Here is a 24,510-nt window from a genome sequence, read left to right as displayed (position 1 = left end):
GATCCTAGAGGATCTCTGGGATGAATCCCAAATCCCAGCCCCACAGAATTCCCTCAGGAACCCCCCAACCTTTACCTCCTCCTCGCTCTCCACCTTGGGATTGCTGGCTGAGCCTTGGAGCACAACCCCAATCCCAGAACAGCTCTGGGATGAACCCCAAGGAATCACGACATCCTTGGACACAACCCTGATCCTAGAGGATCTCTGGGATGAATCTCAAGAAATAACCACGGGATTTTCCCAGCTCCCTGAGCCTTGGAGCACAACCCCAATCCCAGAAGATGTCTGGGATGAATCCCAAGTCCCAACACCAAAGAATCCCCTCAAAACCCCCCAACCTTTACCTCCTCCTCGCTCTCCACCTTGGGATCACTGGCTGAGCCTTGGAGCACAACCAGAACCTTGGATCAGCTCTGGGATCAATCCCAAGGAAGAACCATGGAATTCTCCCAGATCCCTGACCCTTGGAGTACAGATCCAAACCTGGAGGATCTCTGGGAATAATCCCAAATCCCAGCCCCACAGAATCCCCTCAGGAACCCCCCAACCTTTACCTCCTCCTCACTCTCCACCTTGGGATCACTGGCTGAGCCTTGGAGCACAACCAGAATGTTGGATCAGCTCTGGGATCAATCCCAAGGAACCACCATGGGATTTTCCCAGTTCCCTGAGCCTTGGAGCACAACCCCAAACCTGGAAGATCTCTGGGATGAATCCCAAGTCCCAACCCCACAGAACCCCCTCAGGAACCCCCCAACCTTTACCTCCTCCTCGCTCTCCACCTTGGGATTGCTGGCCGTGCGCTTCAGGTTGCTGCTGAGGCTGATGGACACGGTGGCGTCCGACTTGGACCTCTGGTGAGTCCGTTTGGAGGGCGACAAGCCCGTGTCACCGCCCACGGCGGCGAGAGCCGGCAGCTCCCTCCTCCTGCCCGCCGGCTTCAGCTCGTCGGAGAGGATGAGGCGGCGCAGCTTGGTGCCGCGCGAGTGCCGCTGCGTGGAGATGTGCATGTCCGAGGAGTAGGCGCCCAGCAGCAGCGCGCAGCGCAGCGAGAAGTCGATGCTCTGGCGGCAGCGGTGCACGATGTAGGGCTTGATGGCGTCGCCCACGTCCTCGTCCATGTGGATGTACATGTTGAGCAGCTGCGGCAGGTAGAAATCCACCTCGTCGTCGCGGAAGCAGAAGAGGCGGTTGCCGATGTAGGCCTGCACGCCGGGCTCCTTGGAGTTGTACAGGTAGGAGATGGCCATGGAGATGTCGAAGAGCTTGGACTCGAAGAGGCGCAGCAGCCACGACTGCTTGGCCTGGTGCTGGCGCTTCCTGGCCGTCCTGGCCGCCGGCGTGTTCTCCTCCTCCTCCTCGCGGATGGGCGGGTCGTCCAGGCAGCGGATCTGGCAGCTCTCTCCGTTGGGGACGCGCTCAGGGGGGGATCCGTGGAGCTGTTTGACTTTCTCCAGGACCTCCTCGCAGGCTTTCTTGGCCACCTCGGCGTCGATGAGCGCCAGCTCGCCCACGCCCTCGCTGATGACGCTCAGGGGGGAGCCCCCGGCGCTGGAGTTTCCTTGGGGGTTGTTGGGATCCGGGGTTTTCCCGACGGGAGAGGCCGTGGGAGAGTCGCCCATGGTGGAGGGAGGGCGGCGCGGCTCAGAGCTGGAGGAAACGGGGGAAATTTGGGTTAAATCGGGGAGAAAAATTGGGGTTATATTGGGGGAAAATTGGTGTTAAACTGGAAAAAAATTGGTGTTAAATTGGAAAAAAATTGGTGTTAAATTGGAAAAAAATTGGGGTTGAATTGGGAAAAACTTGGATTATAGTGGGGAAAAATTTGGGTTAAGTTGGGGAAAAATCAGGATAAAATTGGAGGAAAATTGGGGAAAATTGGTGTTAAATTGGAAAAAAATTGGGGTTGAATTGGGAAAAACTTGGATTATAGTGGGGAAAAATTTGGGTTAAGTTGGGGAAAAATCAGGATAAAATTGGAGGAAAATTGGGGAAAAATTGGAGGAAAATTGGGGGAAAATTGGTGTTAAACTGGAAAAAAATTGGGGTTGAATTGTGAAAAATCTGGATTATATTGGGGAAAAATTTGGGTTAAGTCAGGGAAAAATTGGGATAAAATTGGTGGGAAATCAGGGGAAAATTGGGATAAAATTGAGGAAAAACTGGGGGGAAATTGGGGAAAAATTGGGGGGAAATTGGGGAAAAATTGGGGGGAAATTGGAAAAAAGTTGAGGTTGAATTGGGAAAAATTTGGATTATATTGGGGAAAAATTTGGGTTAAATCGGGGAAAAATCAGGATAAAATTGGGGAAAATTTGGGGAAAAATTGGGAAAAATTTAGAATAAATTGGGGAAAAATTCAGGATTAAACTGGGGAAAATTCAGGATTAAACTGGGGAAAAAAATGGCATTAAATTGGGAGAAAAGTGGCATTAATTGGTAAAAATCGGGATTAAATTGGGGAAAAATTGGGTGTTAAATAGGAAAAAAATGGGGCTAAACTGGGGGAAAATTGGGAAAATTTTGGGTTATATTGGGGAAAAATTTAGAATAAATTGGGGGAAAATTGGGATTAAATAATGGAAAATTTGCATTAAGTTGGGAAAAAATTTGGATTATATTGGGGAAAAAAATGGATTAAACTGGGGAAAAATAGGCATTAAATTGGGTAAAAAAATTGAAATTAAGGATGGGATTCAAGGGGAGAAACCCGGGATACACCTGAAGGGAAGATGGATGTTGTGAATTTTTATCCCTGTTAATTTTTTTTCCTTGTTAACATAAGGATTTGCTTTATCCCTTTATTTTTCCAACTCCCAAAGAAAGGAGGGAAACAAAACCCTCAGGAATTCTCCCTAAATATTCCAAGTGATTCAAACCAAGGTCACCTCCCAGACACCACTTTTCCTTTTTTTTTTTTCCACTTTTTTTTTCCCAAGAAATCCCAGATGCCCAAACCCTGATCAAAGTCTGAGAGTTTTGCTCCAAATCCCACATTCCTGAAATTTTTGTGGCTCTTAGATCCCAAAAACCCCACGAGAGCCTGAAAAAAATTCCTGATGCTCCAATTTTTCAACAAATCCAAAAAAAAACAGGGGTGGAAATTTGGGATTTTGCACTTCCCCAAATTCCCATCCCTGTTTTTCCACAGATCCCAATCCCAAATCCAAGGACACCCAAAAATTCCAAAAATTACAAGGATTCCCTTCCTTCCCTCATCCCAAAAAAACAGATTCAAAGTTTTTCCCTTTTCCCAAAAATCCCCCAGGATTCCAAAACCTGGAGCAATCCCAAAATCCTGGAATTCCCTCCTCCATGGAACACATTCCCTATACAAATTCCCAATTTTTGTGGTTTTCCAAGTTTTGGGGTTTTTTTTCCCAAAGGTTGGGAAATAAACTGGGAAAAGGAAGGGGGGAAAAAGCAGGGGGAAAAAAAAGCAGGAATCAAAATTCCTGGAATTCCAGGAGGAAAAATCACCCAGGAATTCCAGAAATTATCCAGGAATTCCTGGAGCAGGGATCCCCTAGAATTTCCAGAAATTATCCAGGAATCTCAGAAATTATCCAGGAATTCCTGGAGCAGGGATCATCCAGGAATTCCAGGAGCTGAAATCTCCGAGGAATTTCATGGAGCAGAGCCCTGAAATCCCACTCAGAATTCCAAGGAAAAAAAAAAAAAAAAAATCAGGGATTGTTTTCAGGAGCAGATCCATGAGATCCACACCAGGAATGGCCCCAAAAATTTTTCCAGCACCGGGAAAAAAACCTGGAAAATCCAGTTTTCCACCCAGTTATTCCCTCCTGGATTACAGGGAAGCGGAGGGAATTAAAAGGGATTAAATATAATTATTTCTCATTATACAACTTCGCACCAACTCCAGCCGAAGTTTTTCAGGGAAAACATTCCCGAGGGGATGAGGGACCCTCGCCAATCCCAACTTTATGTTATTTATGGAATTTAAAAGGGGATTTTGGGCAATTCCAAATCTCCTACAGGCACCAGATGGCCCCGGGGGCGGGGGGAAGGGTTGGCAAATCCCTCATGAGGGAAAAAAGGCTCTGGAAGGGGAATTGCGCCGCTTCCCCCGCAAGGAGCGGGGCTTTGGGGACAAAAATAAATAAATAAATAAATAGAAATAAAAAAAGGAGGAGGATTTGGGCTGAGGTACCTGGAGCGATCCCATCCCGCGAGGCTCCGCTCGGCGAGCCCGGCCCTGAGGCCGGCGCGGGCGGCTCATCCCGGCCACCGGCGGCTGCTGCTGCTGCGGGGGGAAAAGGCGGAAAAACAACCAAAAAAAAAACACCATAAAAACCCTCCGCGAGGAAAAAGGCGATTTCCTGGGCAGCTCCTGCGCCACGAAGCGCTGGCGGAGGCCGCAGGGGGAATCAAGAGGAGGAGGAGGAGGAGGAGGAGGAGGAGGCGAGGCCGGACACGGAGCGGCCGCGGAACCGCCGGGGGGACCGGGCTGAGGAGGCCGCGGAAGGGCCGGAGAGGGTTCGGGCTCACCTCGGGGGAGCGGGGAGGAGCGGGGCGGCGGGGAGAGGAGCGGAGGGGTCGGGAGGAGGCGGGGGAGCGGGGCCGGTGGAGCGGGGCCGGAGCGGAGCGGGGCCGGTGGAGCGGGGCCGGTCGGAGCCTCCCCAGGCCCGGCCCGGCGCCGCCTCACGGGGCTGAGGGGCGGCCGCCGCGCCACAGCGCCCCCTGGCGGGCCGGCGGCGCGGCAAAGGGGGCGGGGCTTCGTGAGACAACGGGCGTGGCTTGTGTGCTTATATGGACATGTGGGCGTGGTTTGACTGCTAATATGGTGGTGGGCGTGGTCATTGTGAGGTGTTGAGGCAGCGCGGCTTCATGACGCTAATGGGCGTGGTCAGTATGCCAAAACCGGAAAAAGGCGTGGCGATGTACATATATGGTAAAGGGGCGCGGTCTTGTTGTGTTTGGGGGCGTGGCCTCCCTACGGAACAAACCCAAGGATTCAGCGCTTGACGAAAATCGGAGATTTTGGGGGCGAAAAATCGCCTCGGTTGTCGCTGTCACCACGCGGGGGGGTTGTTGTCTTCTTTGTCCGTGTCGTCTTCCAGTGCCAATGTCCCCTCCCAGTGCCCGTGTCCCCTTCCCAGTGCCAGTGTTCCCTTCCCAGTGCCCGTGTCCCTGCCCAGTGCCAATGTCCCCTCCCCAATCCCAGTGTCCCCTCCCAGTGCCCGTGTCCCTTCCCAGTGCCAATGTCCCCTCCCAGTGCCCGTGTCCCTGCCCAGTGCCAATGTCCCCTCCCCAATCCCAGTGTCCCCTCCCAGTGCCCGTGTCCCTGCCCAGTGCCAATGTCCCCTCCCAGTGCCTGTGTCCCCTCCCCAATCCCAGTGTTCCCTCCCAGTGCCCGTGCATCCTCCCAGTGCCAAAGTCCTCTCCCCACTCCCAGTGTCCCCTCCCAGTGCCAATGTCCCCTTCCACTCCCCGTGTCCTCGTCCCACTCCCAGTGTCCCCTCCCAGTTCCGATGTCCCCCTCCCATTCCCAGTGTCCCCTCCCCACTCCCAATGTCCCTATCCCACTTCAGTGTCCCCTCCCATTGCCGGTGTCCCCTCCCAGTGCCCGGGCTCACAGACACCACAGCCGCACTGGAGTGACTGGTTTTTACTGGTGTGACGCAGGGGACCCCGTCCGTGTGCCCACCCCCGCGTGTCCCTCGCGGTCCCTGCTGTCCCCAAGGGGTGACCCGGCCCGGCTGTGTCCCCACGGTGACACCCTGGAGCCCGTCCTGCCATCCCAGATGACACTGACACGGGCGGGCGTGATGGGCCTGGAGGGCAGGGTGGCACTGCCAGGTCTGTCCCCAGGGGTGGCACTGCCAGACCTGTCACCAGGGGTGGCACTGTCCCTGCCTGACCAGTCCCCACTGGGGACAGTGGCACTGCTCCTTGATGGACACTCTCTGATGGTGACAGTGGCACTGTCTCTGCCAGACCAGTCCCTGTCCCCAGTGGTGCCACTGTCCCTGCCAGACCAGTCCCTGCCTGACACGGTGGCACTGCCACTGCCAGGCCTGTCCCCAATGGTGGCACTGCCAGGCCTGTCCCCAGGGGTGGCACTGCCCCTGGACGGGCACTCTCTGACAGGGATGGTGGCACTGCCACTGCCAGGCCTGTCCCTGCCTGGGACAGTGCCACTGTCCCTTCCTGACCAGTCCCTGTCAGGGACAGTGGCACTGCCCCTGCCAGACCAGTCCCTGTCCCCAGTGGTGGCACTGCCACTGCCAGGCCTGTCCCCAATGGTGCCACTGTCCCTGCCTGACCAGTCCCTGTCCCCAGTAGTGCCACTGACCCTGCCAGACCTGTCCCTGTCCCCAATGGTGGCACTGCCCCTACCAGGCCAGTCCCCCCTGGGCGGGCACTCCCTGACAGGGATGGTGACACTGCCACTGCCAGGCCTGTCCCCAGTGGTGGCACTGTCCCTACCTGACCAGTCTCTGTCCCTAATGGTGGCACTGTCCCTGGATGGGCACTCCCTGTCTGACACGGTGCCACTGTCCCTTCCTGACCACCCCCTGTCAGGGATGGTGGCCCTGCAAGGCCTGTCCTCAATGGTGGCACTGTCCCTGCCAGACCAGTCTCTGTCCCCACTGGTGCCACTGTCCCTGCCTGACCAGTCTCTGTCCCCACTGGTGCCACTGTCCCTGCCAGACCATTCCCCCCTGGGGACAGCACCACTGCCCCTGGGTGGGCACTCCTTGACAGGGATGGTGGCACTGTCCCTGCTGTCCCTGCCAGGCCTGTCCCCAATGGTGGCACTGTCCCTGGATGGGCACTCCCTGTAGACAGTGGCACTGTCCCTACCTGACCAGTCCCTGTCCCCAACGCTGCCACTGTCCCTGCCAGACCAGTCCCCCCTGGGCACAGCAGGGCTGCCCCTGGGTGGGCACTCCCTGACAGGGACGGTGGCACTGCCACTGCCAGGCCTGTCCCCAATCCTGCCACCGTCCCTCCCTGACCAGTCCCTGTCCCCAGTGGTGGCATTGTCCCTGCTGTCCCTGCCAGACCTGTCACCAATGGTGGCACTGTCCCTACCAGACCAGTCCCTGTCTGACACGGTGGCATTGTCCCTGCAATCTCTGCCAGACCTGTCCCCAATCCTGCCATTGTCCCTGCCTGACCAGTCCCTGTCCCTAATGGTGCCACTGTCCCTGCCTGTCCAGTCCCTGTCCCTAATGGTGTCACTGTCCCTACCTGACCACCATCTGTCCCCAGGGGTGGCACTGTCCCTGCCTGCCCAGTCCCTGTCCCCAGGGGTGGCACTGTCCCTGCCTGCCCAGTCCCTGTCCCTAGGGGTGGCACTGTCCCTGCCTGCCCAGTCCCTGTCCCCAGGGGTGGCACTGTCCCTACCTGACCATTCCCCCCTGGGGACAGCAGCGCTGCCCCTGGTGGGACACACCCTGACAGGGATGAATGCACTGCCACTGCCTGACCAGTCCCTGTCCCCAATGGTGGCAAAGTCCCTGCCTGACCAGTCCCCCCTGGGGACAGCAGGGCTGCCCCTGGGTGGGCACTCCCTGACAGGGACAGTGGCACTGCCACTGCCAGGCCTGTCCCCAGTCCTGCCACTGTCCCTCCCTGACCAGTCCCTGTCAGGGACAGTGGCACTGTCTCTGCCAGGCCTGTCCCCAATGGTGCCACTGTCCCTGGATGGGCACTCCCTGTCTGTCACAGTGGCACTGTCTCCCCTGGGGACACTGGCACTGTCCCTGCCAGACCAGTCCCCCCTGGGCACAGCAGCACTGCCCCTGGGTGGGCACTCCCTGTCTGACACCATGGCACTGCCACTGCCAGGCCTGTCCCCAGGAGTGGCACTGCCAGGCCTGTCCCTGTACCTGTCCCCAGTGATGGCACTACCACTGCCAGGCCTGTCCCTCTCCCTGTCCCCAGTGGTGTCAGTGCCAGGCCTGTCCCCAGGGGTGTCACTGTCCCTGCCTGACCAGTCCCTGTCCCCAGTGGTGGCACTACCACTGCCAGGCCTGTCCCCAGAGGTGCCACTGCCAGGCCTGTCCCTGTCCCCAGAGGTGCCACTGCCAGGCCTGTCCTCAGGGGTGGCACTGTCCCTGCCTGACCAGTCCCTGTCCCCTGGGGTGCCACTGCCACTGCCAGGCCTGTCCCTGTCCCCAGGGATGGCACTGCCATTGCCAGGCCTGTCCCTGTCCCTGTCCCTGTCCCTGTCCCTGTCCCCAGGGGTGGCACTGTCCCGAGGTGGGCACTCCCTGGCCAGCGTGTCCCCGGGGGGCAGCATGGCGTGGCCGGGCACCCTGGACTCCACGATGGTGGCCGTGACCCGGGGGATGGACTCGCCCACGAGGACGGTGGCACTGACAAAGACGGGCGTGTCCACGATGGTGACGGTGCCCCGGGACAGGCTGCTCCTGACGGGGACAGTGACACTGCCCAGGATCCTCCTGTCCATCACGGTGCCACTCAGAGCGACCAGCGCGTCCACGATGGCGGCTGTGCCCCTGGATGGGCAGTCCCTGGTGGGGACAGTGGCACTGCTGTCCCCAGAGGTGCCACAGGCCCAGAACGGGCTGTCCCTGACGGGGATGGTGGCACAGGCGGTGACCAGCGTGTCCACGATGGTGGCAGTGCCCCTGGATAGGCTGTCCCTGACGGGGACAGCGGCACTGCCAGCGGCCAGCCCGGCCCCAGGACTGCCACTGTCCCTGGAGGGGCAGCACCTGGCAGGAGTGGTGCCACTGTCAGTGGCCAGCCTGTCACCAGCGGTGTCACTGGGAGTGGCCAGCCTGTCCCCAACAGTGTCACTGGGAGTGACCAGCCTGTCCCCAATGATGCCACTCTCAGTGACCAGCCTGTCACCAGCGGTGTCACTGTCCCTGACCAGCCTGTCCCCAATGATGCCACTCTCAGTGACCAGCCTGTCCCCAACAGTGTCACTGTCCCTGACCAGCCTGTCCCCAACGGTGCCACTCTCAGTGACCAGCCTGTCCCCAGTGATGCCACTCTCAGTGACCAGCCTGTCCCCAACAGTGTCACTGTCCCTGACCAGCCTGTCCCCAGTGATGCCACTCTCAGTGACCAGCCTGTCCCCAACAGTGTCACTGTGCCTGACCAGCCTGTCCCCAGTGATGCCACTCTCAGTGACCAGCCTGTCCCCAACGGTGTCACTGTCCCTGACCAGCCTGTCCCCAATGGTGCCACTCTCAGTGACCAGCCTGTCCCCAATGGTGTCACTGTCCCTGACCAGCCTGTCCTCAACAGGGACAGTGGCACGGCCAGGGACTGGCATGTCCCTAACAATGCCACTGTGCCTGACCAGCCTGTCCTCGATGGGGACAGTGGCAGTGCCAGTGACTGGTACGTCCCTGGCAGTGCCACTGCCCCCAGCTGGGCTGTCCCTAACGGGGACACTGCCACTGTCCCTGCCTGGCCTGTCCCCAATGTCACTGGCCCTGGGTGGCCTGTCCCTGCCAGGCATGGTGGCACTGCCACTGACTGGCGTGTCCCCAGGGGTGCCAAGGCTCCTGTCCCCACTGCCATCGGCCCTGGGTGACCTGTCCCTGATGGGGACACTGCCACTGCCAGTGACCCTCCTGTCCCCAGTGGTGGCACTGCCCCTGGGTGTACTGTCCTTAACAGTGACGGTGGCACTGCCCCTGCCCAGCCTGTCCTCACTGCCACCATCTCTGGGTGACCTGTCCCTGATGGGGACAGTGGCACTGCCCCTGCCTGGCCTGTCCCCAATGGTGGCACTGCTCCTACCTGGCCTGTCCCCAACAGCAGTGGCCCTGGCGGTGCTGTCCATGACAGGGAGGGTGGCACTGCCCCTGCCTGGCCTGTCCCCAGGGGTGGCACTGCCCCTGGCTGTGCTGTCCTTAACAGGGACAGTGCCACTGCCACCAGCTGAGCTGTCCCTGATGGGGACAGTGCCACTGCCCCTGGTCAGCCTGTCCCTGATGGTGCCACCACCCCTGCCTGGCCTGTCCTCGACAGAGACAGTGGCACTGCCCAGTCTGTCCCCACTGCCACCGTCTCTGGGTGACCTGTCCCTGACGGGGACACTGCCACTGCTCCTGCCTGGCCTGTCCCCAGGGCTGCCACTGGTCCTGGAGTAGGTGTGCTTAACTGGGACAGTGGCACTACCAGTGACAGGCCTGTCCCCACTGCCACCATCCCTGGGTGACCTGTCCCTGACAGGGATGGTGGCACTGCTCCTACCCGATCTGTCCCCACTGCCACTGTCCCTGGTGGCACTGCTCCTGCCTGGCCTGTCCCCAATGGTGGTGACCCTGGGTGAGCTGTCCCTGACAGGGGTGGTGGCACTGCCCTTGCCCCATCTGTCCCCAGGGGTGGCACTGCCCCTGGCTCTGCTGTCCCTGACAGGGACAGTGGCACTGCCACTCACAGCCCTGTCCCCAGGGGTGGCACTGCCCTTGGGTGTCATGTCCTTAGCAGGGACGGTGGCACTGCCAGGGACTGGCCTGTCCCCAGGGGTGGCACTGCCAGGGACTGGCGTGTCCCCACTGCCACCGGCCTGGGGTGACCTGTCCCTGCTGGGGACACTGCCACTGCCACTGCCCCTGCCTGGCCTGTCCCTCCTGGAGTAGGTGTACTTAACTCGGACACTGGCACTGCCCGTGACAGGCTTGTCCCCAACAGGGACGGTGGCACTGTCACCAGCTGGGCTGTCCCTGACAGGGATGGTGGCACTGTCACCAGCTGGGCTGTCCCCAGTGCTGGCACTGCCCTGGGACAAGCTGTCCTTGACAGGGACAGTGCCACTGCCACCAGCTGGGCTGTCACTAACAGGGATGGTGGCACTGCCACCCGCTGAGCTGTCACTGACAGGAATGGTGGCACTGTCACCGGCTGGGCTGTCACTGACAGGAATGGTGGCACTGCCACCAGCTGGGCTGTCCCTGACAGGGATGGTGGCACTGTCACCAGCTGGGCTGTCCCTGACAGGAATGGTGGCACTTCTAGTGACAGGCCTGTCCCAAGTAGTGCCACTGGCCCGGGGTGAGCTGTCCCTGACAGGGACAGTGACACTGCCACCAGCCATGGGGATAGTGACACTCCTGGTGACAGGCCTGTCCCCACTTGTGCCCTTGGCCCTGGGTGAGCTGTCCTTGACAGGGACAATGGCACTGCCACCAGCTGGGCTGTCCCTGACAGGGACAGTGGCACTCCTGGTGACAGGTCTGTCACCAATAGTGCCACTGGCCCGGGGTGAGGTGTCCCTAACAGGGATGGTGGCACTCCTGGTGACAGGCCTGTCCCCAATAGTGCCACTGCCCTGGGATGAGCTGTCCTTGACAGGGACAGTGGCATTGCCAGTCACAGGCCTGTCCCCAGTGGTGGCACTGCCCCTGGATGGACCAGCCTTGGCAGGGACAGTGGCACTGCCACCAGCCAGGCTGTCTCTGATGGAAATGGTGGCACTCCTGGTGACAGGCCTGTCCCCAGTAGTGCCACTGCCCTGGGATGAGCTGTCCTTGACCTGGATGGTGGCACTGCCAGTGACCTCAGTGCTGGCACTGCCCTGGGACGAGTTGGCCTTGAGTGGGACAGTGGCAGTGCCACCAGCTGGGCTGTCCTTGGTGGGAATGGTGGCATTGCCCATGACTGGCTTGTCCCCAGTGTCACTGGCCCTGGATGAGCTGTCCCTGATAGGGATGGTGACACTGCCACCAGCTGTGGGGACAGTGGCACTCCTGGTGACAGGCCTGTCCCCAGGGGTGCCGCTGGCCCTGGCTGAGCTGTCCTTACTGGGGACAGTGGCACTGCCCTGGGATGAGCTGTCCCTAACAGGGACAGTGGCATTCCTGGTGACAGGCCTGTCCCCAATAGTGCCACTGCCCTGGGACGAGCTGGCCTTGAGTGGGACAGTGGCAGTGCCACCAGCTGGGCTGTCTCTGATGGAAATGGTGGCACTCCTGGTGACAGGCCTGTCCCCAATGTCACTGGCCCTGGCTGAGCTGTCCTTGACAGGGATGGTGGCACTCCTGGTGACAGGTCTGTCCCCAGTGTCCCCAACAGTGCCACTGCCCTGGGATGGACTGGCCTTGACAGGGACACTGCCACTGCTGCCAGCCCTGGGGACAGTGGCACTCCTGGTGACAGGCCTGTCCCCAGTGCTGGCACTGCCAGTGACAGGCTTGTCCCTGGAAGGGACAGTGGCACTGCCACCAGCCAGGCTGTCCCTGACAGGGACAGTGACACTCCTGGTGACAGGTCTGTCCCCAGTGCCACTGGCCCTAGAGGGGCTGTCCCTGACAGGGATGGTGGCACTGCCAGTGACCTGCTTGTCCTTGACAGGGACAGTGGCACTGCCACCAGCTGGGCTGTCCTTGACGGCAATGGTGGCACTCCTGGTGACAGGCCTGTCCCCAGCAGTGCCACTGCTCTGGGGTGAGCTGTCCCTGACAGAGCTGGTGGCACTGCCACTTCCTGGTCTGTCCCCAGTGTCACTGACCCTGGCTGGGCTGTCCTCAACGGGGGTGGTGGCAGTGCCAGTGACCAGTTTGTCCCCAGTGTCACTGGACATGGGTGAGCTGTCCTTGACAGGGACGGTGGCACTGCCAAAGTCTGGCTTGTCACTGACAGGGACAGTGGCACTGCCACCAGCAGGAGAGCCACCAGCAGGGACGCTGGCACTGCCACTGACTGGGCTGTCCCTAGGGGAGATGGTGGCATTGTCACTGACTGGGCTGTCCCCAACAGGGACAGTGCCACTGTCACTGACTGGGCTGTCCCTAGGGGAGATGGTGGCATTGTCACTGACTGGGCTGTCCCCAACAGGGACAGTGCCACTGTCACTGACTGGGCTGTCCCCAGGGGGGACAGTGACACTGCCCCCAGCCAGGCTGTCCCCAAGGCGGATGGTGGCAATGCCATTGACCGTGCTGTCCCCAAGGGGCACACTGGCATTGCCACTGGCTGTGCTGTCCCCAAGGGGGACAGTGGCACTGCCACCACCAGCAGAGCCACCACCAGGGACACTGCCACTAACCGAGGTGTCCCCAATGGGGACGGTGGCACTGCCACTGACCATGCTGTCCCCAACTGGGACAGTGACACTTCCACTGACTGAGCTGTCCCTAACTGGGACAGTGCCACTGCCACCACCCAGACTGTCCCCAGGGGGGACAGTGTCACTGCCATTGACTGGACAGTCCTCAAGCACGATGGTGATAAATGCCACAGTGTCACTGCCACCACCCACACTGTCCCCAGGTGTCACAGTGCCACTGCCACCACCCACACTGTCCCCAAGTGTCACAGTGCCACTACCACCACCCACACTGTCCCCAAGGGGAACAGTGGCACTGCCACCACCCACACTGTCCCCAAGGGGAACGGTGGCACTGCCACCACCCACACTGTCCCCAAGTGTCACAGTGCCACTGCCACCACCCACACTGTCCCCAAGGGGAACAGTGGCACTGCCACCACCCACACTGTCCCCAAGGGGAGCGGTGGCACTGCCATTAACCGAGCTGTCCCCAAGTGTCACAGTGCCACTGCCACCGCCTGCACTGTCCCCAAGGGGAGCGGTGGCACTGCCATTAACCGAGCTGTCCCCAAGTGTCACAGTGCCACCGCCACCCCCCACACTGTCCCCACCCCCGGTGTCACCGCCACCCCGCGGGCTGTCCCCACCCCCGGTGTCACTATCCACATCCATGCCGTCCCCCGCCTCCTCCCCAGCCCCGCCCCGCCCCGCCGCCTCCCCAGCGGGCACGGTGGCGCTGCCACCCCCGGGTGTCCCCCCCTCGTCCCCCTTGGGCACCTCCACGTCCTCGGGCGACCCCGCCGCGTCCCCTCCCCTCTTGCGGGGCCTCCCCCTCCTCCTTTTCAGCGCGGCGCCGCCGTCCCCCGCCGCCGCCGCCTCCGGGGGCCGCTTGGCGGCCTTGCCGCGCTGCCCCTCGCCGTCCCTGGCGGGGGTCTCGGCCGCGGGGACCCCCACGCCGGGCAGCAGCACGTTGAGCACGGGGATGGCCCCCGGCGCCGCCCCCACGGGCAGCGGCAGCGCCACCTTGACGGTGCCACCGCCCAGCGGCGCCGCCAGCTTGGGGACGATGACCGGAGGGGACGCGCGCAGCGGGGACAGCCCGGCGGGCGCGGGGCGCTCGGGGCCGGCGATGCGGGGCAGCAGCAGCGGCAGCCGCGCCACCAGCGCGCTCACCTGCGGGCTGCTGGCAGCGCGGGGCGCCTCCGACGGCGCCTTCTTCTTCTCCGGCCGCGGCTGGGCCCTGGGGACAGCGTCCTTCCTGGCCTGCGGGGGGACACACGCGGAGGGAGGGGACCGAGGGGTTGGGGACACTGCGGAGCGCTCCCGGCCGCGGGGCGGGGAGGGGACGCGGGGGCTCACCGGGTCCGCGCCGCGCTCGCCGCTCTCCGGGGGATCCGCGCCGCTCTTTTTGGGGGCGCCGGGAGGGCGGGGGTCCTGCGGGGGCTTGTCCGCGTTCTCTGCGGGGTGAGGGGAGGGAGTGAGCGCGGGGGACATGGCGAGTGGGGAGTGGGGAGTGTCCCCAGTGTCCCCAAGGGGAGTGCCGGCTCCACGGGGGTCCCCAAGGGGGTGGCAGCGTCCCAAATGTCCCCAAGGTGGTTACAATAACCTCAAAGGAGTGACAGCATCCCCAACGTCCCCAAGGGGGTGGCAGAATCCCCAGTGTCCCCAAGGGGTTTCAATGTCCCCAAAGGCACGGCAGTGTCCCCAGGGTCCTCAGTGCAGTGTCAGTGTCCCCAAGGCAGTGTCAGTGTCCCTGTGTCCCCAGGGTGGTGGCAGTGTCTCCAATGTCCCCAGGGCAGTGTCAGTGTCCCCAAGGGGAGTGCCGGCTCCACGGGGAGGTTACAATGTCCCCAAGGCAGTGGCAGCATCCACAATGACCTCAAAGGAGTGGCCACATGCCCAATGTCCCCAAGGCGGTGGCAGTGTCCCCAGGGGGGTTACAATGTCCCCAAGGGGGTGGCAGTGTCCCCAAGGCAGTGGCAGCATCCCCAATGCCTCCAAGGGGTTACAATGTCCCCGAGGGCATGGCAGTGTCCCCAGTGTCCCCAAGGCAGTGGCAGTGTCCCCAGGGTGGTGACAATATCTCCAGTGTCCCCAAGGCAGTAGCAGTGTCCCCAGTGTCCCCAGGGCAGTGTCAGTGTCCCCATGTCCCCAGGGTGTCCCCGTGCCCCCAAGAGAACAGCAGTGTCCCCATGTCCCGAAGGCAGTGCCAGTGTCCCCATGTCCCCAGGCAGTGTCAGTGTCCCTGTGTCCCCAGGGTGTCCCCAGGGTGCCCCTGTCCCCAGGCAGTGTCAGTGTCCCTGTGTCCCCAGGGTGCCCCCAGAGTGTCCCCATGTCCCCAGGGTGTCCCTGTGTCCCCAGGGTGTCCCCAGGGTGCCCCTGTCCCCAGGCAGTGTCAGTGTCCCCATGTCCCTCATTCCCCAAGGGCACAGCAGTGTCCCCGTGTCCCCAGGGTGTCCCCGTGTCCCCAGGGTGTCCCCAGCGTGTCCCCCTGTCCCCAGGGTGCCCCTGTCCCCAGGCAGTGTCAGTGTCCCCATGTCCCTCATTCCCCAAGGGCACAGCAGTGTCCCCGTGTCCCCAGGGGTGTCCCCGTGTCCCCAGCGGTGTCCCCAGCGGTGGCACTGTCCCCGTGTCCCCAGGGTGCCCCTGTCCCCAGGCAGTGTCAGTGTCCCCAGAGTGTCCCCAGGGTGCCGTGTCCCCAGGCAGTGTCAGTGTCCCCGTGTCCCCAGGGTGTCCCCATGTCCCCCGTGTCCCCAGGGTGCCCCTGTCCCCAGGCAGTGTCAGTGTCCCCAGGGTGTCCCCAGCGTGTCCCCCTGTCCCCAGGGTGTCCCCATGTCCCCCCTGTCCCCAGGGTGCCCCTGTCCCCAGGCAGTGTCAGTGTCCCCAGAGTGTCCCCAGGGTGCTGTGTCCCCAGGCAGTGTCAGTGTCCCCGTGTCCCCAGGGTGTCCCCATGTCCCCAGGGTGTCCCCGTGTCCCCAGGGTGCCGTGTCCCGCTGACCCGAGAGCACCATGGCCATGAGCAGCTCGGCGTGGGCGCCGCGGGAGCTGATGAGGTGCTGCTGCAGCAGGAACTGCGCCACCTCCACGATGCTGCCGAACGAGCGCTTGAGGATCTTCTCAGCCCAGTCACACGTCAGGGCGCAGGCAGCGTCCGTCACCTCCCGGCTGTGCGGGTGTGTCAGCTCTGCCAGCTCCGACTGCTGGGACAGGGACAGTGACATGGGGACAGTGACATGGGCACAGGCGGCGTCCGTCACCTCCCGGCTGTGCGGGTGTGTCAGCTCTGCCAGCTCCGACTGCTGGGACAGGGACAGTGACATGGGGACAGTGACATGGGCACAGGCGGCGTCCGTCACCTCCCGGCTGTGGGGGTGTGTCAGCTCGGCCAGCTCCGACTGCTGGGACAGGGACAGTGACATGGGGACAGTGACATGGGGACAGTGACAGCCTGTGTCACCTCCCGGCTGTGGGGGTGTGTCAGCTCGGCCAGCTCCGACTGCGGGGACAGGGACGGTGACAGGGACAGTGACAGGGACAGTGACAGGGACAGGGACAGGGACAGTGACAGCCTGTGTCACCTCCCGGCTGTGGGGGTGTGCCAGCTCGGCCAGCTCCGACTGCTGGGACAGGGACAGTGACAGGGACAGTGACAGGGACAGGGACAGTGACATGGGGACAGTGCCAGCCTGTGTCACCTCCCGGCTGTGGGGGTGCGCCAGCTCGGCCAGCTCCGACTGCTGGGACAGGGACAGTGACAGGGACAGTGACAGGGACAGGGACAGTGACAGGGACAGTGACAGTGACAGGAACAGGGACAGTGACAGGGACAGGGACAGTGACAGTGACAGCCTGTGTCACCTCCCGGCTGTGGGGGTGTGTCAGCTCTGCCAGCTCCGACTGCTGGGACAGGGACAGTGACATGGGGACAGTGACAGTGACAGCCTGTGTCACCTCCCGGCTGTGGGGGTGCGCCAGCTCGGCCAGCTCTGACTGCTGGGACAGGGACAGTGACAGTGACATGGGGACAGGGACAGGGACAGGGACAGTGACAGGGACAGTGCCAGCCTGTGTCACCTCCCGGCTGTGGGGGTGCGCCAGCTCGGCCAGCTCTGACTGCTGGGACAGGGACAGTGACAGGGACAGTGACAGGGACAGCCTGTGTCACCTCCCGGCTGTGGGGGTGTGTCAGCTCTGCCAGCTCCGACTGCAGGGACAGGGACGGTGACAGGGACAGGGACAGTGACATGGGGACAGTGACATGGGCACAGGCGGCATCTGTCACCTCCCGGCTGTGGGGGTGTGTCAGCTCTGCCAGCTCCGACTGCTGGGACAGGGACAGTGACATGGGGACAGTGACATGGGGACAGTGAGAGCCTGTGTCACCTCCCGGCTGTGGGGGTGTGCCAGCTCGGCCAGCTCCGACTGCTGGGACAGGGACAGTGACATGGGGACAGGGACAGGGACAGGGACAGGGACAGGGACAGGGACAGGGACAGTGAGAGCCTCTGTCACCTCCTGGCTGTGGGGGTGTGCCAGCTCGGCCAGCTCCGACTGCTGGGACAGGGACAGTGACAGTGACAGTGACATGGGGACAGTGACAGGGACAGGGACAGTGCCAGCCTCTGTCACCTCCCGGCTGTGGGGATCGCCAGCTCAGCCAGCTCCGACTGCTGGGGGACACGGGGACATGGGGACATGAGAGAGGGGACAGGGGACAGCAGGGAGGGGACAGGAGGAGCTCACAGAGCAAGGCAGGACACCAGGATGGGATTCATGGGGCAAAGCAGGACCCAGCATCCCAAAAATCCCATCCATCCCATAAACTCCATAAAAATCCCATCAATCCCATAAATTCCATCCCATCCCAAATCCTATCCCAGCAATCCCATCCCATCAATGCCATAAATCCCATAAATCCTATCCCATAATAAATCCCATCAATCCCATAAAAAATCCCATAAATGCCATCAATCCCATCAATACCATAAATCCCAACCCATCAATCCCATCATCAATCCCATAACAAGTCCCACCAATCCCACCAATCCCATAAATCCCATAAATCCCATAAATCCCATAAATATCATAAATCCCATAAATCCCATAAATATCATAAATACCATAAATCCCAACCCATCAATCCCATCATCAATCCCATAACAAATCCCATCAATCCCAGAACAAATCCCATAAAAAAATCCCATAAAACCCCCACCCCAAACCCCCAAAAATCCCAGTTTGGGATCTCCCCTGTCCCCCACTCACGCTCTCGGTGGCTTTCAGGTCCAGGCTGGGCAGGGGAGGAAGGCTCACCACCGTCTTCCTCCGGATCCCCCCGTAGCAGTACGTGGGGAGAGTCAGGGAGAGACCCCAAAAAATGAGGATGGAGCCCTGGGGGACCCTTGGGAATGGGGGAATAAAGGGGAAAAAATGGGGGAATAAAGGGGAAAAATGGGGGAAAAATGGGGAATAAAGGGGGAAAAATGGGAGAAAAACAGGAATAAAGGGGAAAAAAGGGGGGAATAAAGGGGAAAAATGGGGGAATAAAGGGGAAAAAAAGGGGAGGAAGGGGGGGAAAAATGGGGGGGAATAAGGGGGGAAAATGGGGGAATAAAGGGGGGAAAAAATGGGGGAAAAAGGGGAAAAATGGGGGGAATAAAGGGGGAAAAATGGGGGAATAAAGGGGGAAAAATGGGGGAATAAAGGGGGGAAAATGGGGGAATAAAGGGGAAAAAATGGGGGAATAAAGGGGGAAAATGGGGGAATAAAGGGGGAAAATGGGAGAAAAACAGGAATAAAGGGGAAAAAAAGGGGGAATAAAGGGGAAAAATGGGGGAATAAAGGGGAAAAAAAGGGGAGGAAGGGGGGGAAAAATGGGGGAATAAAGGGGGGAAAATGGGGGAATAAAGGGGGAAAAATTGGGGGGAATAAAGGGGAAAAATGGGGGAATAATGAGGGGAAAAATGGGGGAATAAAGGGGGGAAAAATGGGGGAATAAAGGGGGGAAAAAAGGGGGGAATAAAGGGGGGAAAATGGGGGAATAAAGGGGGAAAATGGGGGAATAAAGGGGAAAAAAAGGGGAGGAAGGGGGGGATAAATGGGAAAAAAGGGAGTAAGGGAAAAAGGAGGAAAAAGGGGAGGAAATGGGAAAAAAATGGGGAGAAAGGGGGTAAGAGAAAAAAGGAAAAGGGAAAAAAGGGGGAAAAATGAGGAAAAAGGGGAGGAAATGAGAAAAATGGGGAAAAAGGGGGTAAGGGAAAAAGGGAAAAGGAAAAAAGGGGAAAAAGGAGGAAAAAGGGGAAGAAATGGGAAAAAATGGGGAAATGGGGAAAAAGGGGAAGAAAGGGCAGAGAAAAGGGAAAAAAGGGATAAAAGGGGAAAATGGGGGGGGGGAAGGGAGAAAAAAGTGGGGAAGGGGGAAAAAAACAGGAAAAAATGGGGAAAAATTGGGAAAATGGGGAAAAAATGGGGGGAAAAATGAGAAAAAAGTGGGGAAAAAGTGGGAAGAGCAGCAGGTGGCTGGGGAACTGCAGCAGAGGGAAGGATATTTGGATTGCCCCCGGCCCCCCAGGCGCCGGGCTTTGATGTTGGGGAAGATTTCCCGGATGATTTTGCCGAAATTGGCCGTGCTGAGCGGGCGGCAGCCCAGGTTGTCACAGTAACGCCTGCGGGGAGGGAAAAGGGAAACCCCGGGATGTTCCCAGAGAATTCCATAAAAAAGGGCACACAGGGATGTGGGATATTCCCTGGGAATGTCAGGGAAAGGGGCACAGGGATGTGGGATATTCCCTGGGAATGCCAGGGAAAGGGACACAGGGATGTGGCATAGCAGGAAAGGGGGATATGGGGACACAGGGACACACAGGGACACAGGGACACACAGGGACATGGTGACATGGGGACACAGGGACACACAGGGACACGAGTGAGGGACACACAGGGACAGAGGGACATGGGGACACAGGGACACAGGCACACAAGCACACAGGGTCACGGTGACACGGGCACACAGGGACACAGTGACACAATGACATGGTGACACATGCACACAGGACACAGAAACACGGTGACACAGGCACACAGAGACATAGTGACACAGGCACACAGGGACACAGTGACACAGTGACACAGGAACATGGTGACATAGTGACACAGTGACAGAGCCATACAGTGACACAGTGACACAGGCACACAGGGACACAGGCACACAGGGACACGGTGACACGGGCACACAGGACACAGTGACATGGTGACACGGTGACACAGGCACACGGTGACATGGGCACACAGTGACACAGTGACACAGTGACACAGGGCACAGTGACACAGGCACACAGTGACACATGCACACACAGGCACACAGTGACACGGTGACACAGGGCACAGTGACACAGGCACACAGTGACACAGGCACACAGTGACAGTGACACGGGCACACAGTGACACGGGCACACGGTGACACGGTGACACAGGCACACAGGACACAGTGACACGGGCACACAGTGACACAGGCACACAGTGACACAGTGACACAGGGCACAGTGACACAGGGCACACTGACACAGTGACATGGTGACACATGCACACACAGGCACACGGTGACACAGGCACACAGTGACAGTGACATGGGCACACGGTGACACGGTGACACGGTGACACAGGCACACAGGGACACAGTGACACAGGCACACAGTGACATGGGCACACAGGGACAGTGACATGGGCACACGGTCACACAGTGACACGGTGACACAGGCACACAGGACACAGTGACAGTGACACAGGCACACGGTGACACGGTGACACAGTGACACAGGCACACAGGGACACGGTGACACAGGCACACAGGACACAGGGACACGGGCACACAGTGACACAGGCACACAGGGACACAGTGACACAGTGACACAGGCACACGGTGACACGGTGACACAGGCACACAGGGACACGGGCACACAGGGACACGGGCACACAGTGACAGTGACACGGGCACACAGGCACACAGTGACATAGTGACACAGGCACACAGGCACACACAGGCACACAGGGACACCCGTGTCACCTGTAGGCGTCGTAGACGTCCTGCTTGGGCAGGCAGGTGTCCGTGTGCTCCTCCAGGTGGTTGCGGATCCAGCTGCAGGCGTGCATGTGCTCGGCCGTGGCCAGAGAGCTCAGCTCCAGAGAGCCCCCGCTGCGGGACAGGGACAGGACAGGGACAGGACAGGGACAGGGACAGCAAGGGGACAGCAATGGGACAGGGACAGGGACAGGGACAGGGACAGGACATGGGGACAGGGACAGGGACAGGGCAAGGGGACAGCGCAATGGGACAGGGACAGGGACAGGGACAGCAAGGGGACAGCAAGGGGACAGCAATGGGACAGGGACAGGGACAGGGACAGCAAGGGGACAGCAAGGGGACAGCAAGGGGACAGCAATGGGACAGGGACAGGGACAGGGACAGGGACAGGGACAGGGACAGCAAGGGACAGGGACAGGGACAGGACAGGGACAGGGACAGGGACAGGGACAGGGACAGGGACAGCAATGGGACAGGGACAGGGACAGCAATGGGACAGCAAGGGACAGGGACAGCAATGGGATAGCAATGGGAGGGGGACAGCAATGGGACAGCAATGGGACAGGGGGACAGGGATGGGACAGGGGGACAGGGGACAGCCCGTGGGCATTGCTGTGCCAGCTCTGCTGTGCCACAGCCCAACTGAGCCATCCCTGGGACAGCCCCATCCCATCCCATAATCCCCAAAATCCCATAAATCCAATCCAATCCCATCCCACGGATCCCACCCCTGGATTCCCATCCCTGAATTCCATCCCATCCCCTGGATCCCATTCCCTGGATCCCACAGATCCCATTATTCCATCCCATCCCCTGGATCCCATCCCAGTCCCATCCCATCCCTGGATCACACCCCACAGATCCCACAGATCCCATTCCCATGGACACCCTGGATTCCACCCCACAGACCCCACCCTATGGATCCCAAACCCCACAGATCCCACCCCACAGATCCCACAAATCCCAAACCCCACAGATCCCACCCCACAGATTCCATTCCCTGGATCCCACCCCACAGATCCCACAAATCCCAAACCCCACAGACCCCACCCTATGGATCCCAAATCCACAGATCCCAAACCCCACAGATCCTCCCCCAGCCCCATCCCCACCTCTTCTCTCCCAGGCTGGGCCCCGAGGGCAGCTGCAGGTACAGGTAGAGTTTGTCACTGTCCGAGAACTTCTGCACGTCCTGCTGCTCTCAGGGACAGGGACAGGGATCAGGGATCAGGGATCAGCCCCAAATCCCGGGATTCCCACCCAGCATTCCCAGGAAACACTCACCAGGATGGAATCCACCTTGCTCTGCACGGATTTGCTGCAGGGGGCAGAGATTGGGGTCAGGGATAGTCCCAAAAATCCTGGGACTGATCATCCCAAAAATCCCCAGACTGATCCCAAAAATCCTGGGATGGATCCCAAAAATCCTGGGATCGATCCCAAAAAATCCCAGGATCAATCATCCCAAAAATCCTGGGATTGATAATCTCAAAAATCCCAGGATCAATCATCCCAAAAATCCTGGGATTGATCACCCCAAAAACCCCAGGATCAATCATCCCAAAAATCCCAGGATCCCAAGTCCAGCCCCTCCCATAAGAATTCCTGGGGTGTCCCATAAGAATTCCCAAGGTTTCCTGTAGGAATTCCTGGGATGGTCAAGAAGAATTCCCAGGGTTTCCCAAAAGAATTCCCAGGGTGGTCTCTAGGAATTCCCAGAGTTTCCTGTAGGAAATCCCAAGGTTTCCCATAAGAACTCCCAAGGTTCATCCTGTAGAAATTCCCAGATTTCCCCCAGGAATTCTCAGTTTTTTCCTGCAGAAATTCCCAGATTCCTCCAGGAATTCCTGAGGTTTCCCATCAGAATTCCCAGGTTTTCCCATAGAAATTCCTGGCTTTCCACCAGGAATTCCTGGGGTTTTCCAACAGGAATTCCCAGGTTTTCCCATAAGAATTCCTGGAGTTTCCCTTAGGAACTCCTGGGATGATATGGAAGAATTCCTGGGGTGTCCTGTAGGAATTCCCAAGGTTTCCCATAAGAATTCCCAAGGTTTCCCATAAAAATTCCCGAGGTTTCCCATAAAAATTCCCGAGGTTTCCCATAAGAATGCCCAGATTTCTCCTATAAGAATTCCCGGTTTTCCCACAAGAATTCCCATTTTTCCCTCAGGAATCCCTTACGAGATGTTGCCCCGCAGCTCCTGCAGCAGCGTGCTGGACTCGGTGGCCCCGCCCCGGGCATTGGTGGCCACCCCCGAGCCCTTCCTGGTGGCCCTGGGCCCCTCCTCGGCCATGGCAGCTCCTCCTGCTGGGAGCGGCAAGTGTGAATTGTAATAAAAAAAAAATAAAAAAAAAATAAAAAAAGGGAATTTTTAATTAAAAATTAAAATCGGGAATGAATCCTGCCGTGGGGTTGTGGTGGGAGGGGTGGGCACGGATATGGGGGCGTGGGGACAGGGAAAAGGGACAGCAGGACAGGGGGACAGCAGGACAGGGGGTCCCAGGGACATGGGGACAGGGGGACAGCAGGGACAGGGGGACAGCAGGGACATGGGGACAGGGAAAAGGGACAGCAGGACAGGGGGACATGGGGACAGCAGGACAGGGGGACATGGGGACAGCAGGACAGGGAGTCCCATGGCTATGGGGACAGCAGGACAGGGACAGGGACATGGCCAGGGACCCTGGGTTGGGGTGTGGAGACATGAGGACAGGGGGACAACAGGACATGGGGACACCAAGACAGGGCGACAGGGACAGGGGGACATGGGGACGAGGCAGTCCCATGGATATGGGGACACCAGGACAGGGGGACGTGGGGACACCAGGACACGGGGATTTGGGGACACCAGGACAGGGGGTCCCAGGGACGTGGGGACACCAGGACAGGGGACGTGGGGACACCAGGACAGGGGATTTGGGGACACCAGGACAGGGGGTCCCAGGGACATGGGGACACCAGGACAGATGACACCAGAGCAGACCCACATGGCCACAGGGCCACCAGGAAGAGCTTCCCGGGGTCAGGAAGCCAAGGGCCACCAGGAAGTGAATCCCGGAGCCACGGGGCCACCGGAAGTGATCCCGGGGGCCACGAGACCACCGGGAAGCGACCCCCGGGGCCACGGCGACAGGGGACAGCAGGGATGGACCCCCGGGGCCGTGAGGCCACCGGACGCCCCTACGGGGCCACCCCCGCGCTCCCGGCGGCTCCCGGCCCGGTACCGGGGCTGGGACCCCCCGTCCCCGCGGTGTCCCCGCGCTGTCCCCGCGCTGTCCCCAACTCTGTCCCCAACTCTGTCCCCACCCCCCCTCCCCCATCAGCCCCGCACCCACCTGGTCCCGTCCTGCTCGGGGGGGGTCCCAAAAAGGATTTTGGGGGGGTGGGGGGGGAGAGGGGAGGGGTCCCGCCACGTGCCCCGCG

The 24,510-nt window shown here is 60.1% G+C and overlaps 2 protein-coding genes across 8 annotated transcripts in view; both read right to left on the bottom strand.

Annotated features, from left to right (window-relative positions):
• The window catches only part of PI4KB (phosphatidylinositol 4-kinase beta), a 28,443-nt gene extending 23,740 nt beyond the window's left edge, over positions 1 to 4,703 (bottom strand). For 3 of the 7 annotated variants that reach the window (XM_056511091.1, XM_056511093.1, XM_056511094.1), the window contains exons 1-3: positions 4,510 to 4,700; positions 4,172 to 4,264; positions 765 to 1,650 (exon numbers count right to left, since the gene is read on the bottom strand). In XM_056511091.1, coding sequence (XP_056367066.1) covers positions 765 to 1,622 — 858 coding nt within the window. In that variant the 5' untranslated portion in view covers positions 1,623 to 1,650; positions 4,172 to 4,264; positions 4,510 to 4,700. Of the gene's footprint in view, positions 1 to 764; positions 1,651 to 4,171; positions 4,265 to 4,509 lie in introns of all 7 variants that reach the window. The other 4 variants (XM_056511097.1, XM_056511096.1, XM_056511092.1 and 1 more) reach the window with 2 other exon arrangements.
• A 911-nt stretch (positions 4,704 to 5,614) lies between these two features.
• Positions 5,615 to 24,466, bottom strand: RFX5 (regulatory factor X5). The gene is made up of 15 exons (XM_056510766.1): positions 24,423 to 24,466; positions 23,268 to 23,391; positions 22,371 to 22,404; positions 22,199 to 22,281; positions 21,069 to 21,197; positions 19,555 to 19,671; positions 18,272 to 18,353; positions 16,005 to 16,206; positions 14,366 to 14,463; positions 13,654 to 14,269; positions 10,210 to 11,685; positions 8,097 to 9,486; positions 7,965 to 8,063; positions 6,534 to 7,733; positions 5,615 to 6,254 (listed from the first exon to the last, which is right to left on the bottom strand). Exons 2-15 carry the CDS (start codon positions 23,378 to 23,380, stop codon positions 5,630 to 5,632), a joined length of 6,264 nt encoding a protein of 2,087 aa, XP_056366741.1. The 5' UTR covers positions 23,381 to 23,391; positions 24,423 to 24,466; the 3' UTR covers positions 5,615 to 5,629.
• Between the last annotated feature and the right edge of the window lie 44 nt (positions 24,467 to 24,510).

This window comes from Oenanthe melanoleuca, chromosome 25 (genome assembly GCF_029582105.1).
Source record: "Oenanthe melanoleuca isolate GR-GAL-2019-014 chromosome 25, OMel1.0, whole genome shotgun sequence".
Lineage (NCBI taxonomy): Eukaryota > Metazoa > Chordata > Aves > Passeriformes > Muscicapidae > Oenanthe > Oenanthe melanoleuca.
This window is presented reverse-complemented; position numbering and strand designations above follow the sequence as displayed.